We start from the raw sequence: 16,601 nt of genomic DNA on the forward strand, positions 1-16,601 counted from the left end.
GAACAGCTCCTTATCTTCACACAGGCCTAGGAACAATGACTATTCTTACCAGCCAGCCAGAAAAATCTCACAAATTCCTGCTACATTAGATAGAGTTCTCAGAAGTGTCTTGCCTTAAGAAGTAGGGATTAATTATCTCTAGAATAAGTGCTGCTCTGGTTCCACTTAACAAATCTTAAAAGTAGAATTTGAGGGCAAGGAGAGGGAAAGCATTAGGACAAATACCTAATGCACGCGGGGCTTAAAACCTAGATGACGGGTTGATAGATGCAGCAAACCACCATGGCACATGTATACCTATATAACAAACCTACACACTGCACATGTATCCCAGAGCTTTTTTTAAAAAGTAGAATTTGGTCTGGGTGCGGTGGCGCACGCCTGTAATCCCAGCACTTTGGGAGGCCAAGGTGGGCAGATCACGAGGTCAGGAGTTTAAGACCAGCCTGGCCAGCATGGTAAAACCCCATCTCTACTAAAAATACAAAAATTAGCCGGGCATGGTGACATGCGCCTGTAATCCCAGCTACTTGGGAGGCTGAGGCAAGAGAATTGCTTGAACCCGGGAGGTGGAGGTTGCAGTGAGCTGAGATCGTACCACTGCACTCCAGCCTGGGTGACAGAGCAAGACTCTGTCTCAAAACAAACAAACAAACAAACAAACAAACCAACCAACCAACCAGAATTTGAAAGGATCAAACTGTTTCCAAGTACCTTAACTGCACCCAGAACAAAGCTCAAGAATATTTACAAAAATATCCAGCATCCAACAAGATAAAATTCACAATGCCTAGGAGCCAATAAAAACTGCCAGGCATGCAAAGAAGAAGAAAAATATGACCCATAATGTGGAGAAAAACCAATCAATCAAAAGCTACCTAGAATAGACACAGATGTTAGAATTAGCAGACAAGGACATTAAGGTAGCAATTTTATCTGTCTTCCATATGTTCAAAAATCTTGAGCAAAGATAGAACATGTTAAATAGAAACATAGAAGACATAAAAACACTGAAATCTAAATTTTAGAGATGAAAACTACAAGGTATGAAGAAAAATACACTGAATAAGATTAATGGCATATTAAACACATATTAATGTATTAATGGCATATTAAACACATATTAAGAGATTAACAAACTTAAAGCATAGGAATTGAGCTTATCTAAAAACACAGAGAAAGAAGACTAAAAAAGAAAGACCTAAAGAAGCCTAATGTGTATGTAATTGTAGTTCCCAAAGGAGGAATAGAAAAAATGTGAAAATTTTCTAATTTTGATGAAAAGTAGAAATTCACAAATCTATGAAGCTCAGTGAACTCCCAAGCACAAAAAAACTAAGAGAAACTACACTAAGGCACATGTGACCAAACTGATCAACACCAGTAAGAAAGAGAAAATGTTAAAAGCAGCCAGAGGTGGGAAGAAAAGACTCATGTATGGAGGAAGAAAGATAAGGATGACAGGAGATTTCTTATCTGAAACAATGCAAGTGATGCAAGTGAGAAGACAGTGGATCAATTTCTTTCTTTCTCTGAGACAGAGACAGAGTCTCACTCTGTCGCCCAGGCTGGAGTGCAATGGTGTGATCTCAGCTCATTGCAACCTTCGCCTCCTGGGTTCAAGCGATTCTCCTGCCTCAGCCTCCTAAGTAGCTGGGATTACAGGCACCCGCCACCATACCTGGCTAATTTTGTATTTTTAGTAGAGACAGGGTTTTACCATGTTGCCCAGGCCGGTCTTGAACTCCTGGCCTCAAGTGATCTGCCCACCTCAGTCCTCCAAAGGGCTGGGATTACAGGCGTGAGCCACCATGCCGTGGCCAACTTTCAGTACTAATATTTAGAAACTGTTAACCTGGAATTCTAAAGCCAGTGAAAATACCTTTCAAAAGCAAAGATGAAATTCTTTTTCAGACATACAGAAGCCGAAATAATGCAGGTTTGCTGGTGATGAACTAAAATAAATATTTTTTAAAAATTCTTCAGGTAGGCCAGGCATGGTGGCTCACACCTGCAATCCCAGCACTTTGGGAGGCCAAGGCGGGTGGATCACCTGAAGTCGGGAGTTTGAGACCAGCCTGACCAACATGGAGAAACCCCATCTCTACTAAAAATACAAATTAGCCGGGCATGGTGGCACATGCCTGTAATCCCAGCTACTCGGGAGGCTGAGGCAGGAGAATCGCTTGAACTCAGGAGGTGGAGGTTGCAGTGAGCCAAGATCGTGCCATTGCACTCTAGCCTGGGCAACAAGAGTGAAACTCTGTCTCAAAAAAAAAAAAAAAAAAAGGAAAGAAAATTCTTCAGGTAGTCTGGACATGGTGGCTCATACCTATAATCCCTGCACTTTGGGAGGTAGATCACTTGAGGAGGACCCAAATGGATCACTTTGAGAGGCAGGTGGATCACTTGAGGTCAGGAGTGAAAGACCAGCCTGGCCAACATGGCAAAACCCTACCTCTACTAAAAATACAAAAATTAGCCGGGCGTAGTGGCGGGCACCTGTAATTCCAGCTATTCGGGAGGTTGAGTCAGGAGAATCGCATGAACACGAAAGGTGCAGTGAGCTAAGATCGCGCCACTGGTTGCAGTGAGCTAAGATCACGCCACTGCATTCCAGCCTGGGTGACAGAGTGAGACTCTGTCTCATAAATAAATAAATATTCTTGCCTCGCCATCTTGGATCCTGTGGAGACCTGCTAGGAACAGGACTTCTAAACGGAAATACGACTGGAAAGCAGGCTGTAGTCCGAGGCCATTTTTGCTGGCTATAAGTGGGGTCTCCAGAACAAAAGGGAACACATCTCTTCTTAAAATTAAAGGTGTTTATGCCCGAGATGAAACAGAATTCTATTTGGGCAAGAGATGTCCTTATGTATACAAAGCAAAGAACAACACGGTGACTCCTGGCAGCAAACCAAACAAAACCAGAGTAATCTGGGGAAAGGTAACTCAGGCCCATGAAAACAGTGGCATGGTTTGTGCCAAATTCTGAAGGAATCTTCCTGCTAGAGCTATTGGACACAGAGTCCGAGTGATGCTGTACCCCTCAAGGATTTAAACAATAATAAACAATAATAAATAAAAGTGGATTTGTAAAAAACAAAACAAAATAAAAAATTTCAGGTAAAGGTAAAGGATCACACTATCTACAGAAACAAATAAAGAGCACTGGAGCAACTTAGATCAAATGGACAAATCCCTTGAAAGACTCCCTTGAAAGACACAAACTACCAAAGCTCACTAAAAAAGCCATTGATAGCCTAAACAGCCCCACAGCAGTTAAAGAAACTGAATTTGCAGCTAAGAACCTTCCCACACATAAAAATTTTCAGGCTGAGATGGCTTCACTGCTGAAGTCTACCAAACATTTAAGGAAGAAATAATACCATTTCTAACCAAACTCTTTCCAAAAACTGAAAAGAAGGGAATACTTCCCAGTTCATTCTATGAGACTAGTATTACCCTCAACTCAAAATCAGACAAAGACACTAAAAGTACAGATCATGTCTTTTATACAGATATAAGATTTCTTAACAAGATTTTAGCAAATCTAGTCATAAAACCTACAAAGTGACAGTACATCATAACCAGGTGGGGTTTATGAATGGAATAACATTTTAAAGTCAATCAAGGTAATTTACCATAATGGCAAAATTAAAATAAAAAACCATAAAAAATATTTCAATAAACGCATAAAAAGCATCTGACTAAATCCAACATCCATTCGTGATTCAAAAACTCCATTAAAGCAGGAGTAGAAGGGAAGTTCTTCAACTTGATATGGTCATTTATAAAAAACCTACAGGTAGCATAATATTTAAGGGTGAAAGAAAGACTGAATACTTTTGCCCTGAGATTAGAAACAGGATAATATGCCCACGCTTACCATTTCTTTTCAAGATTGTAGGAGAAGTTCTAGCCAGTACTATACACACACACACACGTAAATATATATATAATATATATATATAATCTATTCTATATACTAGCAATGAACAACAAAAAATAGAAATTAAAAAGTACCATTTATAATAGCATTTGGAAATATGATAAACTTAGGGATAAATCTAAGAAAAGACATGAAAGACCTCTACAGTAAAAACTATAAAACTCTGCTGAGAAAAACTGAAGACCTAAATAGATGTTAAGATGTACCATGGTCATGGGTCACAACACTCAATATTGTTAAGATGTCAGTTCTCTCCATATTGATCTACAGATTCAGTGCAATCTCTAACAAAATCCCAGCAATTATTTTTTAAGAAATTGACAAGCTGATTCTAAACTTCAAATGGAACTGCTGAAGATGCAGAATAGCCAAAACTTTGAAAAAGAATAAAATGGGAGGACTAACATTACCTAATTTCAAGACTTATAAAACTATAGTAATCAAGACTGTGGAATTTGAATAAGACAGACAAATAGTCTTCATCTTTGCTGAAGACTAATTACTCTGGGATTATTATCTAACATGTCTGTTTCTCTGAATCAGATGATGAGAAGTTGGCCCCTTTCTGGGTGAAGGCTTTTTGAAAGTAAGACGTGGTTGACTTGAGTCATTTTTATTTGCACTAGGATGTAAGAATGTTTCACATTCCCAGTTTTCCATGGTATCCACACAAAAATGAATTTTCTCAAAATTCATTTAGGAAATAATACTTGGGAATAGTAAACATTCAAAAATAATCTTACAGGCCGGGTGTGGTGGCTCACACCTGTAATCCCAACACTTTGGGAGGCTGAGGTGAGCGGATCACTTGAGGTCAGGAGTTGGAGACCAGCTTAGCCAACATGGTGAAACCCTGTCTCTACCAAAAATACAAAAATTAGCCGGGTGTGGTGGCAGGTACCTGTAATCCCAGCTATTCAGGAGGCTGAGGCAGGAGAATCACTTGAACCCAGGAGGCGGAGGTTGCAGTGAGCCAAGATCATGCCAACTGCACTCCAGCATGGGTGACAGAACAAGACTCCATCTCAGAAAAAAAAAAAAAAAAAAAAAAAAAAATCGGCTGGGCATAGTGGCTTACGCCTGTAATCCCAACACTTTGGGAGGCCGAGGTGGGCAGATCACTTGAGGCAAGAAGTTCAAGACCAGCCTGGCCAACATGATGAAACCTCAACTCTACTAAAAAAAAAATACACAAATTAGCCATGCATGGTGACACATGCCTATAATCCCAGCTACTCGGGAGGCTGAGGCAGGAGAATGGCTTGAATCTGGGAGGCAGAGGCTGCAGTGAGCCAAGATTGCGCCACTGCATTCCTGCCTGGAACAGAGTGACTCCGTCTCAAAAAAAAGACAAATAGATCAATAGAACAGAATACACAGTCCAGAAATAGACTCACATATTTGATCAATTCCTTTTCAGCAAAGATACAAAGACAATTTAGCAGTGAAATAAAAGTCTTTGCAACAAATGATACCTGAACAATTAAATTTACATATACCAAAAAAAGGAACTTCAGTCCACATCTTACAATATATAAAAAATTAACCACAAATGGACCACAGAACAACTAAAATATATAATACTTACAAAACTTCTAGGATAAAATATAGATTATCTTCTAACCTTTGAATAGGGAAAGATTTCTTAGATACACACGAAAAGCACAAACCATAAAGGGAAAAAACTGAATAAATTAAATCCCATTAAAATGAAAACCTATTAGGAGATGAAAAAACAAAGCACAACTGGGAGAAAATATTTTCATATTATATATCTAGAAAAGGTCTTGTGTATAGAAAATATTCAAAAACTTCCAAAATTCAATAATAAGAAAACAAAACAAAACAAAATGGGCAAAAGAATTGAATACACATTTCACCAAAGAAGATATGTAAGTGGCAAATAAGCACATAAAGAGATGTTTTGGCTGGGTGTGGTGGCTCATGCCTGTAATCCCATCACTTTGGGAGGCCAAGGTAGCTGGCTCCTTTGAACTTGGGAGTTGGAGACCAGCTTGGGCAACATGGTGAAACCCCGTCTTTACAAAAAATACAAAAATTAGCAAGGTGTGGTAGTGCACCGGTAGGCCCAGCTACTTGGGAGGCTGAAGTGGGAAGATCACTTGAGCCCGAGAGGTGGAGGCTGCAGTGAGCCAAGATTGTGCCACTGCACTCCAGCCTGGGCAACAGAGGCAGATCCTCTCTCAAAAAAAAAAAGTTCAACCCCTTTGTCATTGGGGAAATGCAAATTAAAACCACAATAAAACACCTGTACAAACTTACAGGCTAACATTAAGGCTCACTACATCAAATGTTAAGATGAGGAGGAACTGGAACTCTCATAAATTGCGAGTGAGAATGTGAAATGGCACAGCTACTTTGTAAAATGGTTTAGCAGTTTCTTAAAAAGTCAAACATACACCTACCATACCATCCAGGCATTTACTCCTAGGTATTTACTGAAGAGAAATAAAAGCATACATCTACATGAAGACTTGTATACAAATGTTCACGGTAGCTTTATTTGTAATAGCCAAAACTTCGGATTAACATGAAATGGGTGAATCTCGAAAGACTTACTCTGAGTAAAATAATTCAAACTAAAAAAAGCTTATATTCTATATGATTCCATTTATATAAAATTCGAGAAAATTCAATCAATAGTGACAGAAACCAGATCATGGCTGGGCATGGTGGCTCACGCCTGTAACCCCAGAACTTTGGGAGGCCGAGGAAGGAGGACTGCTTGAGCCAAGTGTTCCAGACCAGCCTGGGTAACATAGTGAGATCCCCATCTCTACAAAAAATACAAAACTTAGCTGGGCATGATTGTGTGTATCTACAGTCCCAGCTACCCAGGAGGCTGGGGTGGGAGGATTGCTTGAGCCCAGAAAGTTGAGGCTGCAGTGAGCTGTGATCACACCACTGCTCTCCAGCCTAAGCGACACAGTGAGACCCTATCTCAAAACACAGAAAGAAAGCAGATCACTGATTGTTTTGGGAGGCTGTTAGTAGGTTGCGGGCAGGTGGGATATATGGATTACAAAGGGGCACAAGAAAATGCTGGAGGTAATGGATACATTTGTTATCTTGATTGTGATGATGGTTTTATAGTGTCAAACCTGTCAAAACTATGTCAGATTGTACCTCAATAAGGTAGTTAAAAAATGAACCAACAAAACTGATACATTTAGACAACAGAAACCTATGCAGCATCTTAAAAGAATGAGGTAAAATTAATATATATTGAAGATTTCCAAGATACAGTGTGAAAAAATAAAGTACTGTAAGTAGTAAGTTATCATTTATGATTTCATGTTTTAAAAAGGATACTCAATCAACTGTTTCAACAATTGTTTCTACGTGTATAAAATCTCTCTGGAAAGATGAAAAAATTGACATATGTGTTTGTGTGTGAGAGAGAGTGAAAGAGACAGAACAGAGACAATATATAGGCTGGAGTTTGGAGTACAAGAGACTTAACTTTTCACTGAACACCTTTTTGAGCTGTGATTCCTCCTCCCTCACAAATGTATCACTTTTTAAAACAAATATAAAATAACATATTGATTCCATCTCTGAGGATCTGTCCTACAGGAACAGAAGTGTCAAAACATATGCACAAAGCAATTCATTGAACAATTGTCACAAACGTTAATGGAATCACTGAATAAAAAAAGGTGCAAAACCCTCACCTCTGGGGATGGTTCTAAATGGAGAGGTTGAGGAGACAGGAAAAGAAGAGGGAGGTTTGTGTAGTGACTTACTTTCTACATTTCCGAATTGCAGGAAATATTTTTGGTAATGAGTGGCTGTTTTCTTTTAAAGTAAAAGACCTCAATGAAGTTTTTGTTTGTTTTTTCTTCTTCAGGATGAGTCTTGCTCTATCGTCCAGGCTGGAGTGCAGTGGTGCAATCTTGGCTCACTGCAGCCTCTGCCTCCTGGGTTCAAGCGATTCTCCTCCCTCAGCCTCCTGAGTAGCTGGGATTACAGGCATGTGCCACCACACATGGCTAATTTTTGTATTTTTTTTTAGTAGAGTTGGGGTTTCATCATGTTGGCCAGGCTGGTCTTGAACTCCTTGCCTCAAGTGATCTGCCCGCCTTGGCCTCCCAAAGTGCTGGGATTACAGGCGTGAGCCACTGCACCCGGTCGATTTTCTTTTCTTCTCTTTTTTTTTTTTCTGAGATGGAGTCTTGTTCTGTCACCCAGGCTGGAGTGCAGTGGCGCGATCTCAGTTCACTGCAACCTCTGCCTCCTAGTTCCAGCGATTCTCCTGCCTCAGCCTCCCGAGTAGCTGGGATTACAGGTGCCTGCCACTGCACCCAGCTAATTTTTGTATTTTTATTATAGACAGGGGTTCCACCATGTTGGCCAGGTTGGTCTCAAATTCCTGACCTTGTGATCCACCTGCCTCGGCCTCCCAAAGTGCTGGGAATATAGGTGTGAACCACCGCGCCCAGTCCCAATTTTTAAAAATTTAAATAAATTATTGGTTTCAGTGTGCAAGGTCACCATAACAGAAGTGAAAGTGTGTTGCGCTTTGCAATGGACTGAAGATGACACTCACCCTCTTCCGAGCTTCAGATTTCTGGAAGCACTCGTGCTGTATGAAAGTGGCTGCAGCAGAAATCCTGGACGCCGATATGTGGTCTGCATCAAGCATACTCACTGCTCGCTCCAGAGTCATCTCCATGTCTGCATTCCTAGACAAACAGGCACAGATTCAGCCAGATTCCAGACCTCCCTCCTCCTGCCTACCAACTTGGTCCTTCAGATATGACTCAGCAAATACTGGGAAGCCCATCTAAACCTTGGCTTTTCTTCAGCCAAAAGAAAAATCAGCACCCAAGATCACAAGGCAGAGGGACTACTGGCTAGAAATTCTCCAGCTCTGATCAGATAGGAGACATTGGACGATGTCATTTGATTGAATTACACCATATACCAAAGAAAGAGCTGAACTTTTAAAAATAAATATGAGGCTGAGGTGGGCGGATCACTTGAGGTCAGGAGTTCAAGACCAGCCTGGTCAACATGGTGAAACCCCATCTCTACTAAAAATACAAAAAATTAGCTGGGTGTGGTGGTATACACCTGTAATCTCAGGTGTAATACTATAATACTCAGGAGGCTGAGGCAGGAGAATCACTTGAACCCGGGAGGTGGAGGTTTCAGTGAGCAGAGATAGTGCCACTTCACTCCAGCCTAGGAGGAAAAATGAGACTCCATATCAAAAAAAAAAAAAAAAAGGAAAAAAGATAAATATGTATCCTATGATTCTTACACCTTTAAAAGCAACTTTAAAGGCACAATAAGACTTTTAAAAGAATCCAAAAGAAATCTGTTTACAGAAATTAAAAATTATTTCTAGGCTGGGCATGGTGGCTTACATCTGTAATCCCAGCACTTTGCAAGGGCGAAGCAGGAGGATTGCTTGAGTCCAGGAATTCAAGACCAGCCCTGGCAACATAGTGAGACCCTGTCTTTACAAAAAACAAACAAACAAAATCAGCTGGGTGTGGTGTCATGTGCCTGTAAACCCAGCTACTTGGAAGGCTGAGGTGGGAGGATCGCTTGAGCCTGGGGGGTCAAGGCTGCAATGAGCCTTGGTCACGCCACTGCACTCCAGCCTGAGCAATAGAGCGAGACTCTGTTTCAAAAACAAACAAACAAACAAACAAAATAATGACTAAAGACATGCTTTAAAGGTAATTTAGGACTGTTCTTTGGCTTCAAAGAGGGTTATACCTGATTCATTCCAGGTAATAGAGACACTGGAGACATCCTGAGAAGGAGTTTTCCAATATCTACTAGCAAGCATAGTGAGTAAATACTCTTTTCTATTAGCCTAACCCATGAATACATGCACATGTGTACAGGTGTTAGTGTGTGCAGCGTTATGAAGGGTGTGCCTGTGTGTGGGTGGGTGTGGTGCAGGTGGGGTGATAAGAAGTAATGCGCCTCATGACTAAAAACTAATACCCCCTGCTTCTGAAACACATGTTCAAACACAGAAGGGTTACCTCATAAATATAAAGGGTATTAAAAGTGAAGCAGAAAATCTCTGGCATCTATACTGAGAATTATATAATGATCTCATATTTTTAATGTGCCTCACGAGTCAATTATAATTAGTAAAAAAAAATGCAGGCTATTACCATTAAAAATAGAATTTGAGTCCCTTTTATCTAATATTTTTATCTAATACACACACACCTTTTAAAGGAGATGGGAATATTTTACATTTATGGACTCTGAGGCCTTTACAGAGAAGTTAAAACTCTGTAAGTCTAGTCTCAAGCTCAATGGCAAAGTCTTTACCAGCCATCACGGGTGTTTTAACTGATGAAAGATCATTCATAAGAACAGCCTTCTGTTATGCAGCTTTTTTTTTAAAAAAAAGATTGAGCCATTAATCCATTTCATAAGCCATACATGACTCAGGAAAGTTTGAATTTCCCATCTCTAACACCCACAAATAATTCCACTACTCTAATCCTTTATTCTCCTGAACATGATTCACATAGAAGCTCTGTGTTCACACTTAGGCAACCCAATGCGATTTCACTTTATCACTAAAAAAATTCCTAAACTAAGTGAAGACTTCCTCAGCAAGGTTTACTGCAGCTGTCAGGGGGTCAACTTTCTGTTTGACTATCAAGTCCAACTCCATAACACGGCATACATTCTGGCCCAAGTCTGACTCTATTTCCTGTCATCCTCAACCTCTTTTCCTCTCCCTCCTTGGATCTACTACACCTCTCCAATCACACCAGGCTTTTAATCCTTCTCTAAACACTGCCACCTTCTTCACAAGCCATCTTCTTTGACTTTTCCAGGAAGCTTATCATACTACCTAATTCTTACCCATTCTTCAAGACTCAATTCAAATATCTTCATTTCTTCTTGTTCTTTTTTTAGAGAGACACAGTCCTGTTCTGTTTCAGGTGTGAGAGTGCAGTGATGTGATCATAGCTCACCATAACCTCAACCTCCTGGGCTCAAGCGATCCTCCCACTTCAGCCTTCTGAATAGCTGGGACTACAGGTGCACGCCACCATACCTGGCTAATTTTTTTAATTTTTTTTTTTTTTTTTGAGACGGAGTCTTGCTCTGTCACCCAGGCTGGAGTGCAGTGGCACGATCTCGGCTCACTGCAACCTCTGCCTCCCAGGTTCAAGCAATTCTCCTGCCTTAGCCTCCTGAGTAGCTGGGATTACAAGCACCCACGACCACGCCTGGCTAATTTTTGTATTTTTAGTAGAGATGGGGTTTCACCATGTTGGCCAGGCTGGTCTCGAACTCCTGACCTCGTGATCCACCCACCTCAGCCTCCCAAAGTGCTGGGATTACAGGCGTGGGCCACCGTGCCCGGCCGAATTTTTAAATTTTTTGTAGAGATGAGGCCTCCCTATATTGCCCAGGCTGGTCTCCAACTCCTTGTCTTAAGCAATCCTCCTTTCTCAGCTCAAATATCTTCATTTCTGTGAAATCTTTTCTGTGCCCCTATCCCAGCTAGAGCTATTCTTTCCTCCTCTATTCTCCTATAGCATTCCCCCGTTCTAGCTCCTTTTCTCTGTCTTCCTCCCTCCTTCTCTCTCTCCCCATTCACTTATAAAACATTTCTTGAAGGCTGCAGAAATGTGTCTTGGGAGATGGCGATGGGCCTGGGCTGGAGGATCAGGAAGAGAAGTTGTTCCCTAGCCCCACTGACCCCTGAACATATTCTCCAGAAGTAAGTCATTTCAACAATTTTTAAAATGATATCAGTATAAATTTAAAAATGTAAGAGAAAGCAGTGTAAAATATCACTGGTCAGAATATGAGACATTACAGGGGGAGAAAAAAACCCAGTAACTTGGCCAGGCGGTGGTGGCTCATACCTGTAATTCCAGCACTTTGGGAGGCTGAGGTGGCTGAAGCACCTGAAGTCAGGAGCTTAAGACCAGCCTGGCCAACATGGTGAAACCCCATCTCTACTAAAAATACAAAAAATTAGCTGGGCGTGGTGGTGGGCACCTGTAATCCCAGCTACTTGGGAGGCTGAGGCAGGAGAATTGCTTGAACCTGGGAGATGGAGGTTGCAGTGAGCTGGGATCGTGCCATTGCACTCCAGCCTGGGCAACAAGAGTGAAACTCTGTCTCAAACATACAAAACAAAACAACCCAGTAACTTGTGTGTCTGTGTAATCTCCCAGTAGCCAGCATTCCTGCCAACTAACAACACAGCCCTGCCCAGGCTGGTTCCCCTGATATTAGAATATGGCTACACCTCTGAAGGCAAAGCAAACATAAAATAATGAATGGATAGCTCCTACAAGTGTTGTCAGATGCTCAGTAAATGCAAATCCCCACAAATATTTTAAAGTATGATGAAAGCAATGCTTTGGAAATATGACTCTGGAATGGATATGTGTTTCTTGAAAGAAAGAGACAGCGTTGAGGGCACTATAAAAGGTTCAGCTGAGGCAAAAAAGCCTTGAACTGGGCTGTTAAAAATGGAAATGGAAAAAAAAGGTAGAGTTGAAAGAGATGAAAAATCAAAGAACTAAAGCAGGTAGTAATTAAGAGGATGTGGAGGGAAGTCAATATGATCTGTTTTCTGCTCTGTGGTGCTCTTGGTCACAAATTTGACTGTCAATCCTAGAGAAGATCCACCCTCTCTGCTTAGTCTCCCTCAACTAATTCCAGAGCACAATGCTCTTGTGGGTTTTGTTTGTTTGTTTGTTTTGCTTTGAGACAGGGTCTCACTCTGTTGCCCAGGCTGGAGTGCAGTGTCGCGATCATGGCTGACTGCAGCCTGGACCTCCCAGGCTCCCAGATTCTGTTGCCTCAGCCTCCCGAGTAGCTGGGACTACAGGCATGCACCACCATGCCCAGCTAATTCTTGTACTTTGTAGAAGTGGGGTTTTGCCATGTTGCCCAGGCTGGTCTCAAATTCCTGGGCTCAAGCAATCTGCCAGCCTCAGCCTCCCAAAGTGCTGGGATTACAGGTGTGAGCCACCATGCCTGGCCCTGTTCTTGTGTTCTTTAAATTTCTGTAGACACTAATATGTATCACATAACCTAGCACTTGATGATATATCCGATTTTTCACTGCTCCTCTCCTAGACCATCACACATCTCACTCAATTTTCATCTTTTATTTATTTAATTATTATTTTGGAGACTGAGTCTTGCTCCTTCGCCCAGGCTGAAATGCAATGGCACGATACCAGCTCATTGCAACCTCCGCCTCCTGGGTTCAAGCAATTCTCCTGCCTCAGCCTCCTGAGTAGCTGGGATAACAGGCATCCACCACCATGACCGGCTAATTTTTGTATTTTTAGTAGAGACGGGTTTTCACCATGTTGGCCAGGCTGGTCTCGAACTCCTGACCTCAAGTGATCCGCCCACCTCGGCCTCGTAAAGTGCTGGGATTACAGGCGTGAGCCACCGCGCCCAGCCCATTTTCATCTTTTGTGATGCTTACTGGGAAGGACCTATGAAGATCCTAATACTCATTTGCAGAACCATCAGTCTCCAACCGGTTATAAATCATGGTTTTAGAAAAATTCATCTAGAATTTTTTTGTGGTGATTCTTAAAAACCTTTTTCATCAGTTTGCTTTAGAACATCGGTTTCATCAGTTTGTCTCTCTCATACTCCAAGTCTCAGTTTTTAGCTGCATTAGTAACTGTTTAACCAGCCATTCTTCTTTTGGAAAGCCAGGTCCATTGTTTAATACCTTAGGTCATTATGCAGGTTTATGGTTTTGTCCAGTTAATATTCAACATATATGACAGAATACTCCTTTACATGTGGGAGTTTCACTAGGCATAAAAACTTAAATCCCCCCAAAAAAGGGGCTGGAGAAAGTTTGACAATGCGGGACCAAGGAGAACACAGTGTGTGGTCTCAGGGCAGGTGTCCCAGGGAGCAGCCTGGGGAACTGAAATGAGGCGTGGGGCCCAGCAGAGGAAAGGGGGAGGTCAGGCAGGCGCAGGCACCACCTTGGGCATCTATCTTCCTCATTACACAAAATACTTCTGGCTCCCTCTCCTTTTCACAGAGAGCCAAATTTTCCTTTCATAATCAGAGAAAAAAACTTGATTTCTATGATTTCTACTCTCTAGAATCTGGGGAAATCTCAGGAAGAGATTTCTTACTCATTATTTTTAAATTTATTGACCCGAGTGTTCCTTCTATTCTTGGAAATATGATTAAATAGTCTAATACAATTTACCCTATTAAAACAATAATCCAAAAATAGTATGACTAATACTTCTAGAATTTGAGCAACAAAAGAACCTAGATGGCAAAACGTAAAGTTTATATTTCATTTCTCCTTCTTTAATTCCTTCACTCTTTCACCATATACTTATTTTTTGAAAGAAGATCTCATTCTGTTGCCCAGGCTGGAGTACACTGGCACAATGACAGCTCACTGTAGCCTCAACCTCCCTGGCTCAAGCAATCCTCCCACTTCAGCCTCCAGAGTAGCTGGGACCACAGGTGGGCACTATCATGCCAGGCTAAGTTGTTTATCTTTAATAGAAGTGGGGTCTCCCTATGTTGCCCAAGCTGGTCTCAAACTCCTGGGCTCAAGCAATCCTCCAGCCTGGGCCTCCCAAAGTGCTAGGATTACAGGTATGAGCCACTGTGCCTGGCCTCATCATATATTTATACAGTGCCTACTATAGACCTACTTCCATTTTAGTGTACTGAGAATATAAAGATGATTGAGCATTCACAAAAAGTTCAAAGTCCAGAGGGAGAACAGATAAGCAAATGAATAGCCACAATATATCATCCTGATAGAGACACTCACACAAGGCTGCTATCTGGGGCACCTAAGCTAGACTGGGAAGGAAGTGGTCAGAAAAAAGGTGGTATCTGAGCTAAATCCAGAATTATAAGTAGTCAGACAAAAATACAGTTGCATATGTAAAGGTCTGGAGTGGGGGAAAAGAAGGAAAGAGAGAGAGAATGAATATGGATAAATATCTTGCATTAAGGAAAGTAAAGAGGTTCCAGGTGGTTTGGGTATTGGTATGTGGGTATGTTTGGGGATGGTGGTGATGAAGGCAGAGAAGAGTAGAAGGAGAAGAGGCTGAAGTGATAAGCAGAGCTGAAAACACAATGGGGCTTGTAGGTCATGCCTAAAAGCATGAACACTTAGTGGAATTATGGAAGGGTTATAAACAATCAGATGTGGAAAGATAATTCTGACAGTCCTAGAGAACGGTTCTGACTGAGCAAGACCAGAGGCAGAGAGGCCTGTGTAATGGAAATGGAAAGAAGGGTAAAAATTCAAGACCCATTATAGAAGGAAAAATATGGCTAGGTGATAGGTGACTACAGAGGGAGAAGATAAGAATGACTTCCAGGTTTGAAAATAGTAGACTACAGCAGGAGGAGATGGGTGGAAGTTGAGGATAGGGAGACGATGAGTTTAGTTTAGGATATAGTGAGTTTGAAATTTCCAGGAGGTTGTTACATTTTCATATAGGTCCAGAATTCGCCATCAAGGATGGAATTGCAGACAAAACTTTGAGAACCATAAGGATAAAAGTGAGGTACACAGGGCCTCTCTGGAAGAGCATCAAGAGTTGGAATAGAAGGGTTACTGAAGATGCCTTCCTTAAGCAGGCAGAAAGGGAGCACACAGAGAAGACTAACAAAGAATGGCTGGAGAGGTGAGTGGAAAACCAGGGGAAGCTGGCGCCCTGAAAACCAAGGGATGAGAGAATTTCATGGTGTCTCAAACACCACCCACAGGTTGAGTAATATAAGCAGTGCTTATATTACTCAATATAGTGTCTGCTTAGGATGTAGCAGATAAGGCCGTCATTGCTACATTTGTCAGGAGACTGTTTAGGTGGAATGGAGGGGACTGAAATCATATTGCAGTGGGTTAACGAGAGACTGGGAAGTGACAGGGTGGTTCAAGAAGCAAGGGACACAGAGACGGAGGAAGAGAATGCCAGTTGTTGGAGGATGTCGGATAATAATTTTGTTACTGTTAAAATCATTTTGCTAAAACTGTGGCTATCACAAATCCTAGGCTATGGTAGGCATTCCATAAAATTTGAATTACCTGTTTAAAAGCCTTTATCAGCTTTTTCCTCCATAAACAATGACCTGACACATTTTCTCTCTCTCTTTTTTTTTTTTTGAGATGAGGTCTCACTGTGTTCCCCAGGCTGGAGTGCAGTGGCACAATCTTGGCTCACTGCAACCTCCATCTCCTGGGCTCAAGCAATCCTCCCACCTCAGCCTCTCGAGTGGTTAGGACCACACGTGCACACCACCACACCCAGCTAATATTTATATTGTTTGTAGAGATGGGGTTTCACCATGTTGCCCAGGCTGGTCTTGAACTCCTAAACTCAAGTGATTCGCTCGCCTGGGCATCCCAAAGTGCTGGGATTACAGGCATGGGCCACTGCTCCCGGTTTATTTTTCCTCTTTGTAAGTATGCTTATATTGCCAAAGGTCTGCTTACTGTAAGAAATGTTAGAAATCTCATGGTGAATTTTACATCATAAAAAATATTTCCTGTGTTAAGATTAGATTAGCCCTCATCATTTTGAGAAGTAGTTTAGTAATGATGCCTACCTGGTCAGTGAGCACTCTGTACAATTTCACTTGAAGGGACGTTTAG

At 41.6% G+C, this 16,601-nt stretch overlaps 1 protein-coding gene and 1 pseudogene across 1 annotated transcript in view; one reads left to right on the plus strand and one right to left on the minus strand.

The window, feature by feature from the left end:
• PKP2 (plakophilin 2) overlaps window positions 1–16,601 on the minus strand; it is a 105,830-nt gene that overhangs the window by 69,274 nt on the left and 19,955 nt on the right. The window contains exon 4 of the mRNA XM_054444306.2: window positions 8,523–8,658. Coding sequence (XP_054300281.1) covers window positions 8,523–8,658 — 136 coding nt within the window. The remainder of the gene's footprint in view (window positions 1–8,522; window positions 8,659–16,601) is intronic.
• LOC129009841 (large ribosomal subunit protein eL33-like) lies at window positions 2,719–3,061 on the plus strand (annotated as a pseudogene).

This window comes from Pongo pygmaeus, chromosome 10 (assembly GCF_028885625.2).
Source record: "Pongo pygmaeus isolate AG05252 chromosome 10, NHGRI_mPonPyg2-v2.0_pri, whole genome shotgun sequence".
Taxonomy (NCBI): Eukaryota; Metazoa; Chordata; class Mammalia; order Primates; family Hominidae; genus Pongo; species Pongo pygmaeus.